General features: G+C 32.8%; 2 protein-coding genes across 5 annotated transcripts; one reads left to right on the top strand and one right to left on the bottom strand.

Moving 5' to 3' along the window:
* Positions 1-6,073: 6,073 nt before the first annotated feature.
* On the top strand, positions 6,074-15,917 carry LOC117792413. Its single transcript, XM_034632562.1, has 4 exons — positions 6,074-6,088; positions 14,172-14,295; positions 14,349-14,540; positions 15,233-15,917. Exons 1-4 carry the CDS (start codon positions 6,078-6,080, stop codon positions 15,857-15,859), a joined length of 954 nt encoding a protein of 317 aa, XP_034488453.1. The 5' UTR covers positions 6,074-6,077; the 3' UTR covers positions 15,860-15,917.
* Positions 15,918-16,254: 337 nt separating this feature from the next.
* On the bottom strand, positions 16,255-18,092 carry LOC117785382. Of its 4 annotated transcripts, none has more exons than XR_004617508.1 (3): positions 17,959-18,092; positions 16,918-17,894; positions 16,255-16,285 (listed from the first exon to the last, which is right to left on the bottom strand). XR_004617508.1 is itself a non-coding variant. In XM_034623375.1 (3 exons), the coding sequence occupies exons 1-2, from the start codon at positions 17,985-17,987 to the stop codon at positions 17,033-17,035; spliced, it is 891 nt and encodes a 296-aa protein (XP_034479266.1). In that variant the 5' UTR covers positions 17,988-18,092; the 3' UTR covers positions 16,369-16,934; positions 16,999-17,032. The 4 variants fall into 4 exon arrangements, 3 of the variants coding, with proteins under 3 accessions (XP_034479266.1, XP_034479244.1, XP_034479257.1); XM_034623375.1 differs by lacking the exon at positions 16,255-16,285 and having other exon boundaries at positions 16,369-16,934; positions 16,999-17,894; XM_034623366.1 differs by lacking the exon at positions 16,255-16,285 and having other exon boundaries at positions 16,918-16,934; positions 16,990-17,894.
* Positions 18,093-18,434: the final 342 nt, after the last annotated feature.

The following is an 18,434-nucleotide window of genomic DNA, read 5'->3' as shown; positions in this document are numbered from 1 at the left end:
AAGTGTAAAAGTGCTTGTAGCTGGGGAAGGAGAAGGAGAATTGTCAGACATGCTGTCAGCCAACCGGAAAACAAGCAACAACTCGGCACGCAATTATAACGGGCCACATAACCGCAAAGAGCGCCCGCAAATGCAATATGCCCGAGCGCAAGCGAGACAGCAATAGTAACAAGAGCAGTTAGAGTGTGAGCGCTGGGGCAGCAGACGATGCGACGTCGCTGTCGACGTCGACGTCGCAGTCGAAGCGTGTGCGGCAGAGTTGTCAACTCTTGAGATGCAAAAAAATGCTGTTATAGTTGAAAAAAGCTAAATTTTTCATTAAAAAAAAACTGGAAAAAAGCGTTAACTTATTTAATGTTTATTAACATATTTTTTTAACTTTTACTTAAACTCTTAAAGTTTATCATAATAATTTGAAATTTAATTATTTTGTACACTGCCTCAAAAGGGTCTACTTAAATAGTCTATACACAGATATAAAAAAAATCTAAAATTCAAGATTAAAATTCTTTTTTTTTTTTTGATTTGATTTTTTGATTTTTTAATTTAAAACAATATGCGCATTAGATGGCAACGCCTCAACATTAATAAAGTCAAAAAGCAGCCGAAAATACAAACCTAAAATATTAAATAGCTATAATCATGCTTACAGAACCCCAAACATCTAAATATTTGCTGAAAGAAAAATGAAAATATTGTTTGAATCAAGAATTTTGTACTTTGTTTAGGAAAGTTGGGGATTAATGTATTTTAGACACCACATTGGATTAGGAGATAAATAAAAAAATCTTGCTTAAATCTAGTATTTTGTACTTGGCTTAAGAAAGTCCGGGATTAACTTACTTCAGACATTGATTTTATCCCGGAATCTTGAATATTTTTTTTCAGTTGGGTGCTATAGCTAATTTAAAACATATATTAAACCTTTTAATTGTACATAAGTATATATTTTTAAAAGTAACCAAGAACTGTACAAATATAAAAGCAAAACGCTTTTAAAAATAAAGCCAGAATTTATGCTGTCCACTGTTTTAAATTTGCTTACGCAAATTGACTTCGAAAAAAGCCAGATTTGATGGCAAAAAAGCTGTTGTGGCAACACTGGTCTGCGGTTTGATTTTTCATGCACATTTAGCTCGCGAGGATGAACGAAACACAAAAAGGACGAGAAATGTTTAGTCACAAATTGAATCTCAGTTTAACGAGCAGCAGCTGTGAGCGAGAGAGCAAGCTGGGCAGAGCGAGAGAGAGCGAACTGTTGAGAGAGACACACACTGTGATAGGTGACTGTAATGGCAGAATGAGAGCAGGCAGGGGAGGGGAGGGGGGGAGTGTAAGAGAGTGTAAGAGAGAGTGCAGTCGTAGTTCGAGTGGCCGCAAACGGAAGCAGCGCAGAACGCTAATTAAAAAGACACTTGACTTGTGGCAAAAGAGAGAGAGAGAAGTGGAGAGGAGAGGAGATGGGAAATGGGAGAGTGGCGTGGTTAGGGGTAGGGGGTAGTAAGTTGCCTTTGCGTTAAGTTTTGCCATGAAATTGTCTATGAAATGTGAATGTAATTTAATGAATAAAATGCAGCATAGACAGCAAATCTTTCCCTTCCTTTTTTTCTCTTACCTCTCACGATCTTTATTTCTATACACTTCGGAAAAAAAATCAAAATTTGCGTACTTAAACGGGGTATACTCAAGTGCAAGCGTTGTCAAAAGCTGACTGAGTTGGAAATTTTTAAAATTTATTAAACAATCTCAGTCTTCAAATACGCTTTTCGCTATGCCGGAAATTTTAAAATGAGAATTTTCTGAGATATATTTTTTAAGTACAATTTTGGGATTGATTAAAGTCTGCAAAATATCGAAACATACTAGTTTAAGTACGCAAAAATCTTAAATTTATTTTAAAATGTAGTTATTTCCACACTTCGAAAAAAAAATATTCCTTTTTTAGTCCCAAAAATCTGAAAATCGTCTTAATAGTGTTTAAAAAAGATTGAAAAGCAAAATCACCCAGTTTTTTTTTAGAAAAAAAAACCGTTCGTGCATATTTTAGAAATGATTATTCTTAGAAACCTCTTTTAAGGGTGATTTTTTTACAGTTAAGAAAAATATATTTTCCAAATTTCTTACTATTATGGCGATTTTATATTAAATGAAAATTTTTCAAGAGTGTTTTTTATTCTAAGTGTAATTTAGTTCATTTCAATCTTGAAACGAACTGTAGTATTTTAAGCATAAAAATCTCATAAACTAATTAAGTTTTAAAAACTCTGTTGTTTCGGGAGATATTTCAAAAAAATTTACAGATATTATAGTTGTCATGGTCTTATATATTCTGACCAACTTTGGCAAAAATCGGTCGATTATATCATATAGATATCATAGAAATAGTCAGTTCCAGAATTTTAAATTTAAATTAGATTTAAATATTATTATATTTAAGATTTGTAGTCCACAGCAAACTTGAAACTGTAAGAGCTCAAAGGTGAGTACCTAACTAATATTAGAATGTCATATTTTTCTTAGTGTACCCCAACTCTAACCCCCTTCCCTCTTCGCCACTACTGCTTTCATTGAGCTTTCCCCTCACATAGATTTTACATGTTTTATTGCGGTTCATTTGCGCATCTATTGAAATTTGAATTGCATTTTTAATTGGTACATTTTACGTCTGCCATCCTTTTGAGAGGACCCAAAAAGGATCCTCTCTCGCCTTTTGAGCCAACTTTGTGGTCCGTTTGTGGCTGCTGTTTCGTCCACTTTGATTTGTATTTATTTAATGAGTTATTAATTGCATTAAGCTTTCAGCTTTTGTAATTAATGCAACAAACTCGCAAATCAAACGAAAATACATAAAAAAAAAAAACATAACCTCAAAAGGATAAAGAATAAAGCATAAAAGGCGGTCAAAGTCAAAGCCTGACTGACTGACTGGCTGTCAAGTGGCCAGGCCAATTCAATAAAGTTGCAATACGAGTGTTATTCAGTATTATTAAATACAACTTTATTTATTTAAGTGCAGAGTATTAAAAAAAAAAGCAAAAAGCAGCTTTCAACACTGTTTTCTCTTTATGAGCATTAAGTTAAAGAAACATAGGTCTTATAGAACCGTTGCAATTTTAATGCTAAGGGTCCCCCCTTTGAAATTTTGAAAATTTAAAGTTTTAAATCTCTAGTTTATACTTTAAATCAACTCCTTATATCGCAATTAGTATAAAAAAACACTTTAAACTTGGTTCTGAGACATTTTATTTTTCTGTAAAAAATCATTTTAAATTGAAGACAAATTTTGACTTGTAAAGTGAACGGATGCATAGTCTGACCAACTTCGAATTTTCATAACTTTGTCAAAACTAAACCGATTTTCAAACGGAATGTCATTATAGTCATGGCTTGGCCTCTTAATTCATTCTGCATTCAAATTAAATTAATTTTGTAAAAAAAATTATTTTCCTCTAGATCTTGGTTTTGATGCTAAGGGTCCCCCCTTTGGAATTTTGAAAATTGAAAATTTTAAATCTCAAGTTTTCACTTTTAATCAACTCCTTATATCGTAATTAGTATAAAACAACACTTTAAACTTGATTCTGAGAGCTTTCATTTTTTTGTAAAAAATCATGTCAAATTGAAGAAAAATTTTGACTTGTAAAGTTGCTAGATCGAAGATTGGACCAATTTTAAATTATCATAACTTTGGCAAAACTGAACCGATTTTCAAACGGAATGTCATTTTGATTATGTCTTAGCCTCTAAATTCATTCTGCATTCAAATTAAATTAATTTTGTAAAAAAAATTATTTCCCTCTAGATCTTGGGATCGATGCTAAGGGTACCCCCTTTGGAATTATGAAAATTTTAAATTTTAAATCTCAAGTTTTCACTTTTAATCAACTCCGAATATCATAATTAGTATAAAACAACACTTTAAACTTGATTCTGAGAGCTTTCATTTTTTTGTAAAAAATCATGTCAAATTGAAGAAAAATTTTGACTTGTAAAGTTGCTAGATCGAAGATCGGACCGATATTAAATTATCATAACTTTGGCAAAACTGAACTGATTTTCAAATGGAATGTCATTTTGATTATGGCTTGGCTTTTAATTTCGTTCTGCAACCAAATTTTGGTAATTTAAAAAAAAAATATTTTCCCGGAGCCAATATTTTTTCGGTTTGATTCCCTGGTTTTTAATGCTAATGAGATTAAGAATTAAATTGAAATGGCTTTCTTGTGTTCTATTTTCATTTCAGATTTTTCATATTGAAAAATTAATGTATTTAATCTTCCCTATACTTATTTCGTACTGTATAAAAAAATTATTTTTATATTCTTTGTTTTGTAATGTAGAAATTTCAAATTTTTATATTTTTGTGAGACAGTATTTTAAAAATATATGCAAGATAATAACAACTGAAGAATTTGAAGGCAGATTAATATTGCAATGAAAATTTATTTTATTCTATTCTTCTTTAAAGAAGAATCGAAGAGAAACAGCAAATAGAGATAAAATTTAAATAAAAGAGCTTAATTTGATGACAAAGAATGAGATAAACTGTCTTTGAATTCTTTTCTATGTATTTTATTCGTTTTTGAAATCCAAGCTTAACGAGAAGCTTTGTTGGTTTTTTATTTTTTTTTTGTTAACGACTAAACAATTTAACAGTAAATGCGAGACACAAATACAGATGCACAAAACAATTAACGGCTAACGATGGTGACATCAACAACAGCAACAACAACAACAACAACAACAGCAACAAGCACAACAACAATAGGTGGGGTAACAACCACCCAGACAAGTGTCATCACGCCCTGCGGCACAAACACAATTTGCAACATTTTTCCAAACGGATAATGACAAACATTTTAATCACAAAATGAAACTGAAACCGCAACCGAAACCGAATCTGAAACCACCACCGAACCACTAAGAGTAAAAAGGACAACAACAACAACAGCAGCACACACACACACACACACACACACACCACTCTCAAACACTGTCAACTCAATTCTCTTCCGGCTAAAAGTCTCAGTCGGAAGTCAAGTGTCTTTTGTTATCATTGTTGTGGTTGGAGTTCGTCGACAAAGGCAGCAAAGGAGTTTGAGAATAGCGATAAGTCGGTGTTATCGATACTAACGACTATCGATAACAAACGTTCGATTATTATAAAGGTAAACAGCATCAATACGCAGAACTAGACTTCTATAAATGTTAAAGATTGTTCACATTATATAATTGCAATTAATATATCGAAAACAAAAAATTATCGATTCATATATATCGAGTATATATTAAGTATTATTTCTTTAATATACTATTTTGAAATTTTTTTAACTACTATATATTGATATGTATAATCAATTGTCAGTTTTTATATTAACTTTATTTCTTTTTGCAATTGAAATCAAATTTATTCTTTTGATTTATCGATAGAAAGCTTACCAACATAACAGACTTTACTTACTACAAAGTTATAGAAAAAAAAGGAACTATCATATTAAAATTATAATGAATATTAACTTCATAAACTATACTTATATAGCTTAAGTCAACATTAATAAATTATGAAATTAGAATTAGAATGCTTAGAAGTTATCTATAGTTTTATGATGTTTTTATAGATCTTCTAGTTTTTGATAGAGTTTGCAGCTTTAATTAAAAAGAAACCAACAAAATTTGTGAGTTAAACGGCGCTAAACTTAAATTACAACTGACTTTATAGGATTTCCAGCTTAGATAATTATTTTATTCAATATATTATAAATAATATACCCTAATATAATACTCAAATTCATATAATAATCTGTAATTCTAAAGAAACTGTTGTAAATCAAACCCAACTTTGGTTTTGAACTCTTAAAGCTAAAGAGAGAATCAGAGCAACGATCGAGCCTCATCGAACCTTAGAAATCCGTCGAAACTAACCAGTAGTTCGAACCTGTTTGATGTTTTAGGGGCAGCTTCAGACTCGGTCGATAAGGGTCGAGGCGCAGTTGATCGTGGTGCGTTGCATGGAACGCAACGATATAAAAAATAGTGGGATAGAAAGAGAGAGAAAAATAGATTAAAAATAAAATAAAATGGAACCGTCGTAAGTTAAGTGAAATAATATATTTCACATGTCTATAGTACTATACTTAGAATATTATTTCAAAACATGATGTTTCGTGAATCCAAATCTACAAACTATCGTGTAGAAAAAGAAAAAACAAAAGATTTACATAAAAAAAAAAATTGAACAGTCGTAAGTTAATGATAATTTCACATGTATTCTTAAAATAAATTCGAAAGCAACTTCATGGTAACGTTTCGTGAATCTAAAGCTACAAAATATCGTAAAAAAATAGAGAGAAAATTAAAAAAAAATTATGATAAACAAAAACAAATAAACAGTCGCAAATAAATGATAATTTCACATGTATTCTAAAAATATAATTCGAAATCAACTTCATGGTAACGTTTCGTGAATCTAAAGCTACAAAATATCGTAAAAAAAATAGAGAAAAAATTAAGATTAACAAAAAAAAAATTAAAAGTAGTAAGTAAATGATAAATTTACATGTACTCTCAGAATATAATGCGAAAACAACTTCATGGTATTGTTTCGTGAATCTAAGGCTACAAAATATCGTATAGAAAACTTTAGTCATCGAGATCCGAATAGGTATCGACGATAACAGGCACGAATGTCTCCTTCTTCGGCTTTTCTTTCACCTCCATTAGCAGGGGAACCTTGCGATAGATGCGCTGCAACTTGCACAAGATTTCACGTTTATGAATACCAATCTAATAAATTATATAGATAAAATATTTATTATAAACATATCGATCTATCGATCTATTAGTGGGGTGTTCAACCAACCTTAGCATACAAACCAAAGTCCGTGGGTATCTCATGGTTTATAAATTTGACCCAATCAACGATCGAATCAATATCGACGCTTCGCACTTCAAAGAAATGTTGTGGATAACCGAATTTCTTGAGATCCATATTATTATTGAAAAGCACAAATTCCAGCAGGTAATTAATCGACTTCAGCAAAATCTCCAGCTCTTTGAGCTCTTCCAGCTTCTCCTGAACCAATTCCAATACTTTATTATATCTCGACTTCCATTCAAGTGATAAAGCGAGTTCCTTGAACTCCCGATAACGATGCATTGTTAGGTCCATCTTCAATATATTCCCAACTATAGCCCACAATAGACACACGGCAATAGGAATGGCACAGTTATCGATACGCCCCAAACCTACGGCCAGTGTCAATAGATTTTTATTGTTATCGGCATTAATTTTACGCATTTCCGCAAGTATAAACTCCACATGGCCATGCACCTAAATATTGAAAAAAATAAGGATTAATTATTTGGTATACTGAATAAATAAATAAGGATCAATTAATTGGTATTCCTGTTATCGATGTCTTAGCAAACCTATCGCTAGCTCAACATTTTTGATGTAGAATTATAATAGCGGCCAAATCTTGATTATAATGGCATTCCGCAAGCAAATCGCTTAATATTTAACAAACTAATGACACTTTGAAAGTTTTAAGAAAGTGTGGAAAAAATGGACAGTAAGGTCAAAAATCGATTTTTTTAAATAAATAAAATTTGGATGTAGAATCAAACTAGAATGTAGTTTTCGGTTTCGTCAAAAAAAAAAAATCAAGTTAAAGTAGTTTACAATCGATTCCACAAAAATCGGACGAGGTTATATTTACTAAATGTAAACTTTATTAAAAAAAAAAAATTCCTCGAGACAAAATTAATATAAATTATTATCTGCAAGGGTATTTCAATATAATTTTACCAAATAAACTCAAATTTTGAAAGTTAAAGTAGTTTAAAATTGATTCCACGAAAATCGGACGAGGTTATATTTACTAAATATAAACTTTATTAAAAAATAAAAATTCCTCGTGACAAAATTAGTATATAATATCATCTGCAAGGGTATTCCAATATAATTTTATTAAATAAACTCAAATTTTGAGCTATTTATATCCTTATTATGCACATTTGGTACTATAATATTGATAACCTCGATTACATTAATACTCGACTTACACTGATTGGATCCATGCAATCGATCAAAGACAGAACATTCTTGACCAAAGAACATATAGATGACGTCTCGGGATAAATCGTTTCATTAATCAGGACTAATATGCAAGTTCCCAACAGCAGAGATCGATGCATCTGCACATTAAACATCAAGCGTTCAAATCTATACAGTCCATCAAAACTAGATATGATCTATCAAGACGGTAAAAGGTTAAAGTTATTATTGTAACATATAAGACTAAGTTTACTTACCGCATCTACTTGCATACCATTGGAAATGATCAAACTTGGATACTTTTTAACCAGTGGACTGCTTTTCAGATAGGAACGAAGTTTTTCGTAGAGAATGAATTTTTGTATCGATTTGTAGCGCATTTTTGTCTGAAAAAAAAAATAATAATAATTTTCCGATAAATTTAACTTAGTTATATTGTGTCAAAAATTCAGAATTGTACGACTTATGGCTTGGGCTGCACTATGATCAGTCAGTCAGTCAGGTCAAAGAGTTTTATATACATATATCGAAGATATTATTCCCAGAACTAATCGATAAACCAGACTAGCGATCGATTAAACAGAAGCAATTAGAGTTTCAGTATTGAGTATGGATTCTTTTTATTTAAATGTTTATTTTCCCATAGAAAATGATACAATTCACGTAAAATAAACAAATCCGCGCTACAGTTTAATTTCCTCGGATTTTGTTTATGAAGAAAACTGTCTATGTTTATGGAAATTAATACTTTTTTTTAACAGAAAGAGATGGGAAAGAAACGAGTGGGAAAAAAGTAATGGAGCTTTTGAGTTTTACAATACTAATTGGCAATTTAGCGACTTTAAATAATATTTAAATCGAACTGCTACTTAGAGGGGGGTCTATCCTCTCTTTCCACCCTCTGTCTGTCCTTCCGACCGTCGGTCTGTCGCCATCTGTATTATTTACATGTTAAACAACTTCGTTAACTAACAAAAAAAAAAAAAAAAAAAAAAAATTAAAACCGCCTACAGCAACAAACACATCAACTCGGTTTTTCAACAAATCAGCTCATAATGATATGAAAATCTGTTGGCTTTTGTGGCCCTGTCCAACCCCCTACCCCGCCCCTTTTCATCCACCCCCGCCCCACATTTACAGTGGCATCTGTAAACCACAAAAGTGCCAACTGTATGTCAACAATTTGTCTTAAATTAGGCGTAAAATTTACAGATTGCCCGCTTGCAAAACAAACAACGAACTCACCCCTAAAAATGCAAGTCACAAACTGACAAGTTATAGCGTGCACAGCTAGCAAATACCCTGTAAACTACTGTTGAAAGATGTTCAAAAGTGACAGAATTACACTGTAATCCAGATTTACTAGTGAAATATTGTCAAGCTTTTGTTTTTTAATGTTATGCAGGTGACTGATCGACTCACAGATGCCCTGTAAGCTAGTTTAAAATGCATCGAGTGCCAAAATATTGAATTAATTGACATATAACATGGAAATTCTGTCATCTGCTGTATTTTTCTTCTACTCAAAATATTGATAGACTAGTAGATACCCTGTATATAACTCAAAATTTGTATTATTATTTGGTGAATAAAATAATAACCATGTAAACGACATTTACTACAGAAATATAATTTACTGCTCTTCAGAAGTGATCGACTAGTTCATACCCTGTACCCTAAATAATAATAAAACTTGTTTTAAATATATATGTGTATATATACAAAAAAATTCATTAAGCCGCTTTTAATCAGAAAATTGATCGACTAGCAGATACCCTGTAATCTAGTGTGCATTTAATAAATGATTTTAATAAGGAATTTGTAAATAATAATACATACTATTGCTTGTCACACACATTTACAGGGTACAAATAGCCTCTCAATTTGAATGCTAATAAAAGGGTAGTTGCTACTTATCATCATCATCAACATCATCATGATTATTGTTATCGTTATGTTTGTTAATTCACATCTTTTTTCCACTCTCCTTTTTTTTCGGACCACACTTGACACTTTTCAATTGCACTACGTTAGAGGGGGATGGGGTTGGTATAAGGGGTGGGAGAGAAAGAGAGAGAGAGAGAGAGAGAGAGAGAGAGAGTGATACACCCCTCTGCTAATTTGTTGCTTTTATGCCATCTAATTGAAGTGAAAATACAGTTGGCATTGATTGCGACTTTGTGAAACAGTGGGCGGATTTTAGAGGCTGGGAAAATGATAATACTGCACTTATGTAGATGAACAGAGTATCAAGATTGCCATCAGTTTGACATAGATATAATAGCCCATGTAAGACTGAGCTGATTTGCATAATTGGCTCTGCTTTGTTCAGGCCAAGTTAACAGATAAATCATGCACCTTGCAAACAAACAATTAGGTAATTTAGATTCAAATCAGTACAGAAATTAAACATACAGTATGTCAAGTAATTGTTCTGACATAAAAAAACATTACGTAGAGGTTTTAGCTTATGTTAAAGATAGGCAAATGTATCTTGATAGATTTTTTTTAAGCTTGTTTTAACAATTTCGAGACGGAGTTTTTTTCTTTTTTTTTTGAAAACCAAGATATTATTTGGATAAAATTTTATATATATGGAAATATGTTATATGAATCGCGCCAAATTATTATGTCTTGAATACTCAAAACTATCAGTAACTATCGAAATAAAAGAAAAAAAAATAAAATAATTTGATCTTTTACAAAAAAATATATGAGAGTATTTTTTTTTTTTAATTCCTTGGTTCAAACCATAATGCAGGATTTACTTTTGTTTCGCGAATCGTTTTGTATATAATACCTAAGGACCTAAGATTTTGCATCAAACCCTTGTTCAATTTAAGATAGTTACAAACAAATTTTATTTTGTTATTTTTTTCCAGTTTTTTAAAATTCATACAATTTTCAATAAGAAAAATAAGTATAATAAGTAACTTTGGTAGTACTTTCAGTTTTTTTAATATGACATATTATTTTATAACTTGAATTATAAATCTCAAATATTTGCGTAATCTTAGAAAATCATGAAATTTATGCAACTATTTTTGTTTTTGAATCAAAGCTTTTATTTTAAAAAGTGGTTTGGTTTGTGCACATTTTCGCGGAGTGAAAAGGTTTAAGGATTCGGTTAGAAGTGAATAACTTCAAAGAATCGGTTCTGAAACGGTTTGCAACATTTTTTAAAATAATTATTTAAAAAAAAAGAAACTGCAAATAATTTTGCTGTGGGATTCAGTTGAAAAGCACAGCACTTATGCACCTACATACATATGTATTTGTGTATAGTAATCATATCTATAAGTTGAATATGTCGCATGCACATACATACACACATATAGTACATATTTACATACATATTTGCCCCTTGACTGCCTTTGTAAAATATGCATAATTAAAATATAAAATGCACAATGCTGTTGCCGTCGATGATGTCTTGGCAAAAGTTGTTAATCTTTTCATGCAGCTGCATAATTAAAATCTGAATATGGAAATTTCTATGAAATTTCATTCCTCCATTCCTTCCCTCTCGCTCGCTCGCACGCAAATGGGCCAAATGGCAAATAACAAAAATGAAAAAGGCAAAATAAAGACGACAACAAAAAATAAAAAAAACAACAAGTCGAAAAGACTACACTTAAGTGCACGCGACAGTTTGATACCCTGTATAGATGTCTATTAAAAATAGTGATGTGGAAAAATCAATTTTAAAATTTAACTTGTAATTCCTTTATTCATAACATATTTATACATGACTATACATATTTTAATATGACTTAAATAAAACGGTTTTTTTAATATTTGACCCACTATTTTTTAACTATGATTGTTTTTTTTTTTGCTAAATTCAGCTGTAATATACATATAAAATTAAAAAAAATAAATTGTATTTAAATTTAAAAATTTTTGAACAAATTTGCTTTTATATTAAATTTGAATCTTTTTGCCATTAAAATATAAATTCATTTAAAATATGTTAAATGTTAGTGTAGTGGGTCAAATAAGCTGTCAGCCCCATATATAGATTTAACAAAAGTCGAAATATCGATATATCGAGTTCTTTTACATCACTAACAATAATTATTTTCATATTAAAAAGAAAACTACATGCATATATATTGTACATACAGTTAGTCAAGTCACTTTTGTGACAAAAAAGTCGCCTTAATTTATATATTTCTGCTACAGGGTATCAAAAGGAAGAAAACTCTTAAACACACACACACAAATACACAAACATACGCTGACAGCAACTTAACAGCCGCCGTTGCTCGTTAACAGTCAGAGCTTTGGCCTCGCTGCTACTGTTGTTGTCCCTTTCACACTCTGGCATATTTGCGCTTTTAGTTGACGTTATGATATTTGTTCGTGCGTGTGTGTGTGTTTGTGTGTGTGCGAGGCAAATAATTGCAAAATATGAATGCATAATGAGCAGATATTTCCCAGTGTGCAAAGAAACTTCAAGCAGCAAGTGGAGGCTGGGAAGGGCAGAAGGGGGAGAGGAGAGGGGGGCGTGGGCGTGGGCGGCAACTTTTATGCTAAAATGTGTGAGTCGCGCGTGTTTTTGCATTTTGTCAGTTTCTTTTGCAAATGCGGCGCAAGGACACACACACACAAATGTATGTGTGTGTATGCTAACTGCTCTCCCACTCTTCCTCTCTCTCCCTCTCTCTGCTCCAAGACACTGGGGTTATCTTAAGCAAGTATCATTAGCACACATTCCACAACATCCACAGCACAACAACAACAACGCAAACAAAATGGCGAACTTTTGCAGCTCATTAAAATAGTGTTAAGTTGTCGCTGTCAAGTTAACCATTAACAGCAGCCAAAGGCAAATTGTAATCACATATAAATACACACATATATACAGACATGTGTACGTGTATGCATGTAAATGTGTGCTAGAATTTTCATATTAAATCAAATATAATTAAGTTGTTAAACTAACAAGTGAGCACGCTTTAGTCAAGTATCAGACAATAAAATACCCATTATACTATTAATTATATATGTATAAGTTTTTAAATCTACCTGTGTGCAAATGATTGCATACATTTCGGTCTGATTTTTTAAATCTCTAACGCTCAGCGAACCAAACCGAAACAAATATCGCAAATATTTCTATAGTCCCCATTGCATTAAAATTCATGGCTAGATCTAAAAGAAAAAAAAATTTTTTTGTGGAAATTAATTAAATTTGAATGCAGTATGAATAAGGAGGCCAAACCAAGATCAAAATGACATTCAGTTTGAAAATCGCTTCAGTTTTGACAAAGTTATTAAAGTTCGAAGTTGGTCCGACCTTCGATCACATGACATGACACTTTACATGTCAAAATTTTAGTTCAATTTAACATGATTTTTTTACAGAAAAATGAAATGTCTCGGAATCAAGTTTTAAGTGTTGTTTTATACTAATTACGATATAAGGAGTTGAATAAAAGTGAAAACTTGAGATTTAAAATTTTTAATTTTCAAAATTTCAAAGGGGGGACCCTTAGCATCGAAGCCAAGATCTAGATGGAAATAACTTTTTTTACAAAATTAATTAAATTTGAATGCAGAATGAATAAAGAGGCCAAATCTTGAACAAAATGACATTCCGATTGGAAATCGCTTGAGTTTTGACAAAGTTATGCAAGTTTGAAGTTGGTCAGACTTTGGATCTAGCCACTTTACATGTCAAAATTTTTGTTCAATTCGACATGATTTTTTACAGAAAAATGAAATGTCTTAGAATCAAATTTAAAGTGTTGTTTTATACTAATTACGATATAAGGAGTTGAATAAAAGTGGAAACTTGAGATTTAAAATTTTCAAATTTCGAAATTCCAAAGGGGGGACCCTTGGCATCAAAGCCAAGATCTAGATAAAAATACTTTTTTTACAAAATTATTTAAATTTGAATGCAGAATGGATAAGGAGGCCAAATCTTGAACAAAATGACATTCCGATTGGAAATCGCTTGAGTATTGACCAAGTTATGCAAGTTTGAAGTGTTGGATTACACTAATTATGATAAAAGGATGTAATTAAAAGTGGAAACGTGAGATTTAAAATTTTCAATTTTCCAAATTCCAAAGGGGTGTATTAAATTTGACTTGATATTTTGTAGAATTTGCAGTCACCATGCCATACGACCACAGGGCTTTGATGTCGAACAACTGCGTCAGATACTTGGTCAATCGTGTCTGAAGGATAAAACGGAGTTTATACAGGTTGCCGATAATGTGCTGGAGGTAAGTGAGTTCTAGAAATGGTAAATTGGCAATTCTCATGGTGTTCCGAACAGTTTATAGAGGGACTTGGCCAATTGATGGCACACGAAGAGATCGAATTTGGTTCCGAGCCGTTGGCAGCACTACACGTGGTCGGAATGATGGTCTATATGCTGCATCACGAGGATTTGGCCAGTACGCAGGTGCAACGCACCATTTTCATGCAACGCTGCTTCGATTATATGGCCTGCACCGAGGAGACGCACGTAAAAAAAAAAAAAAAGAACACTTAAATTTCAACAATTTTCAAAAAAATACTAAGAATACCAAAATGAATGGAAATGGAAAGTAGAAAACAAATCAGGAACACAAAACTAGGAAATAAAAATAAAAAAAATCAGAGATACGAAAAATATATCAAAATTGAAATAAAGGAAAAAAAAACTGGGAAAGCAAAACAAATAAAAATATGTTTGATTTCACATTTTCGTCTGTTTTTAAATTATTTTGATCAAGTTTCATAAATAAGCTAAACGGGAACTATTTTTTTCAAGTATTTGAATCCAAAATTAAATAATGGGTATAATAAGTGTAATAATTCTTACACTGCAATTATTAGTCAAAAATTTTTACATATTTGCAGAAAAAAATGCCAAGGAATCATTACTCTTTAATGAGTTTTACTTTTTTTTTGTTAAGAAATAATGATAATTGCTTAAGTCTACAAATATAACTCCAAATTCACTATTATTTTGTAAGTAAATCAATGAAAAATCGTGCTTTTCTAAATCATGATTATAATGCACAGATTAACCTTAAAGAAGAATTCAGGTGCCTTTATTTCTTGTTAATTTTTTGTATCTATAAGTGAAGGATTTTTCAATTTAAAAAAAAAAAACCGAAATAATTATTATTTACAGTTCCTGGAAATAATTGAATCTCTTTTTTTTTTGGCCAGGTGCATGATTTGTGCGCACAGATCCTGTGTCTGTTGGACATCAATGATGCGGACATTATGCTCAATTTGATTGTTTGCTGCCGGAGTGCGAGTCCGTTGAATACGATGGCTCAAGTCGTTAGCAGCTGTTTGCTCTGGGCCATGTTGGATAAACTGACCGATCTGGGCTTCAATACGTATCGTCTGCGCGCCTATCCCGAAATCATGATGGCCATAGCAATGGTTAATCCCTTGGATTATTTACAAAATTATCTGCATTCACTAAATTTGATTGTACGTGTAATTGGAGCACTGTTAATTGCCGGACCGTACGGTTCAACGGAGAAGTTACGCACCGAAGTGGGCGTACCACAGGAAATTCTCGTATTTCCGAACGATGATGCCGCCGTGCTTTTCCGTTGGCTCAACACGATCGTCGATGAATTGCGTGGTGAAATTCAGGTGCGCGATGCTCACGTTCAGGAACGCATGGTGATTTTGGAAATTTCGTGTGAACTGATGAAACTGGTGCATGGTAATCTCACGGAGTTCTATCAGCATCTCTATAAATTCACAGACTACGATGATGATGGCTTTATCTCCGATCATCAGTGTGACAACGACGAAGATTTCGAATGGTTGTTGTAAATTTTTTTTCACCTTTTTGTTTTTGCCTAATAAACTAAATAAACTACTTGTACCATTATTACCTGTTGTTCTGCTGCTCCGTGTGAGTATAAATATGTAAATTGTATATCTATAAAATATATTTAATGCAACAAATTAGATATTTTAAGCTAAAAGTTCCACGCGCTAAAAGCGTCACACCAAAATAAAACGATCTAAGCGATCCGGCAACTCTTTAGCGCAGGACTAACGGAATCAGCACAGCAATCGATTGTTGTCAACACGATAATTGCTAATCGAAATTTACATATTGTTAGCTATGCATGAAATTTAAAATAAAATTAGCAATTTATTATTATTTTTTAATTTTACAAAGCAAGCTAAAAAAGAGCTTGTGAAAGTTTTTAACTATAATTCTAAGCTCCGCGTGTTGTTCATTTTAGTGTTGAGTAATGTACGCTGCCCATCAAGATCACTACATTTCGATACATTTTTTAAACAGTGTATCAAAATTGAAATGAAACAGAGAATGCGTTTCTTAGAAAATTGTACTTCTAAATAAAGAAAAATAGCAGTAAGTTTAATAGTCGCATGAAGCATGTTCTAGATCACCAAGTTTACAAGGCAGCCAAAATCAGTTTTACTTGGACTTTTTTACATCAGTTTTTATAGGTGCTAAGCAATTGTATTAATTAGTTTTGTGTTCAATTAATCGACTTAAAAAATATAGATTAATCACTTTATATTAGATTTAACTTAAGCCGATTTAAACTGTCGTATAAACTCTTTGGAATCCACAGTCAAGTAATTGTTTTGACAAAAATTCTTATACTACAATTTAAATCGACTTAAAAATAAATCACTAAACAAAATGTGTTTATAAATGCGATGTAACAAAATTGGATTTAATCTAAATCGATTTAACCACATGACCCACTGTATGTGGATTAGTTAGTCCATGGATAACCAGCTAATTTAAATCGACTTAAGCTGCTGCATTAACTTGTTGGAAGTGGATATACAGTTTGTCAAGTAATTGTTTTCACCAAAAAAAAATCGGATTTTTATTTTTACTTGTTCTAAGAACCATTAAAAACTAAAAAAAAAAAATTTAAATATGTAGAATTTTCAAATTTGATTTAAGCAGTTACTTGACCCACTGTTTGTGGATTAGCTGGCCTATCGATAACCCGCTCACTCATCGAGAACACTATCGAGCCACTGTTCCACCTCGTTTTTACTGGCACTCGTAGGAGTCGCTGGTTGCACCACCGGTGTGGCAAGTGGCAGTATAGTTCCTGTGGTCAGTGTGGTCTGCTCCAGTTGAGTGTTGGTCAACGCAAGCAGTTCGTCCAGCTCATCGGGTGCTTCGATGGAAGTTGCCACTGGCTGTGAAGGTGGCAACTCTTTGATGGACTTGGCCGATGGCGCACGAGATTTGGAGGCGCTGACATTGCCATTGGACTCCCGTAGAATGCGCTCCTGATACGAGCGCTCGGCACGCTCGGCTGCTTCGGTTTGTGCCACGATTTGGCGACGTGTAAACATGTTTGTCGGATAATCCATGCGTTTGTAGAACGGTATTGTTTGCAGTCCCGCATTCAGCAGACTGAGATTAAGCGTAAAATAACTGCTGGCTGACTTTGTATGCAGCTGGGTTTGACCCTCGGCAATGTTGTTCCATTCCTTTTCGGCGCCAAAACTGAAATGTCCACCGCCAAGGCTGGGGAACTGTGACATCTGCTTGTAGTCGCCAGCGCGCAGCTGAGCCCGCGCATTCTCATCCATTGGTGCCCCGTCCACGCCCAACTCCGCCACATCCTCCGTGTCCGTTGGCATGTCCCGGCACTGTTGTGGCGCCAGGGAGCGTGTGCCACTGTTCCAACCCTTGCGTCCAAAGCGCGGCTCATCACTGGAATCCGCCACATCCACCAGACTGCGCACCGCTGTCGTCTGTGGTGAACTCGATGAGGTGTTCCCACCTCCAACTCCACCACGCTGCTGCTGTTGCTGCTGCTTGTGATAGTATTTATGCTGTTTCATATTTTTGCGATTGCTGCACAAATTATAAATTATTTTTAGCAGAGCAATTGCCACGCTTGTGATTACGTCAAACTTACTCCTTGGATCGATCGTCCTTGCCGCTCATTTTGCCCTTGGTTCAGCTTTTATGTGTGCTCTCCAAAAATTAGAAATTCAAAAACGCTTTGTTTACGTTTTACGTATTGTTGCTGTGGCAGCAGGAACAGCTGTGTGCAAAACAGCTGTTATAACAGTGCTGCCAGATGTCACGAACGAAATTGTTGGCATCGATAATTAAAAAAAATATATATATTCTTATTTTAAGCAACTAACTGAGCAATATTCATAATAAAATTGAAAATATATTAGTCTAATTTTTGGTTTAATCAAGAGTTTCTTGAAAACTAATAAGAATGATCTAAATTTTTTCGCTACCAACAATATAAATGTATTGTGCCATTGTACAGAAATTCTCTATGTTATTGCTAATTTGAAATAATGTTCTTTGTGATTTTTTCATTTAAATATTTTATTATTTAAAGGAATTTTTTATATGCAAATAATTAGGTTTTCT

This window comes from Drosophila innubila, chromosome X (assembly GCF_004354385.1).
Source record: "Drosophila innubila isolate TH190305 chromosome X, UK_Dinn_1.0, whole genome shotgun sequence".
NCBI classification, from domain to species: domain Eukaryota; kingdom Metazoa; phylum Arthropoda; class Insecta; order Diptera; family Drosophilidae; genus Drosophila; species Drosophila innubila.
This window is presented reverse-complemented; position numbering and strand designations above follow the sequence as displayed.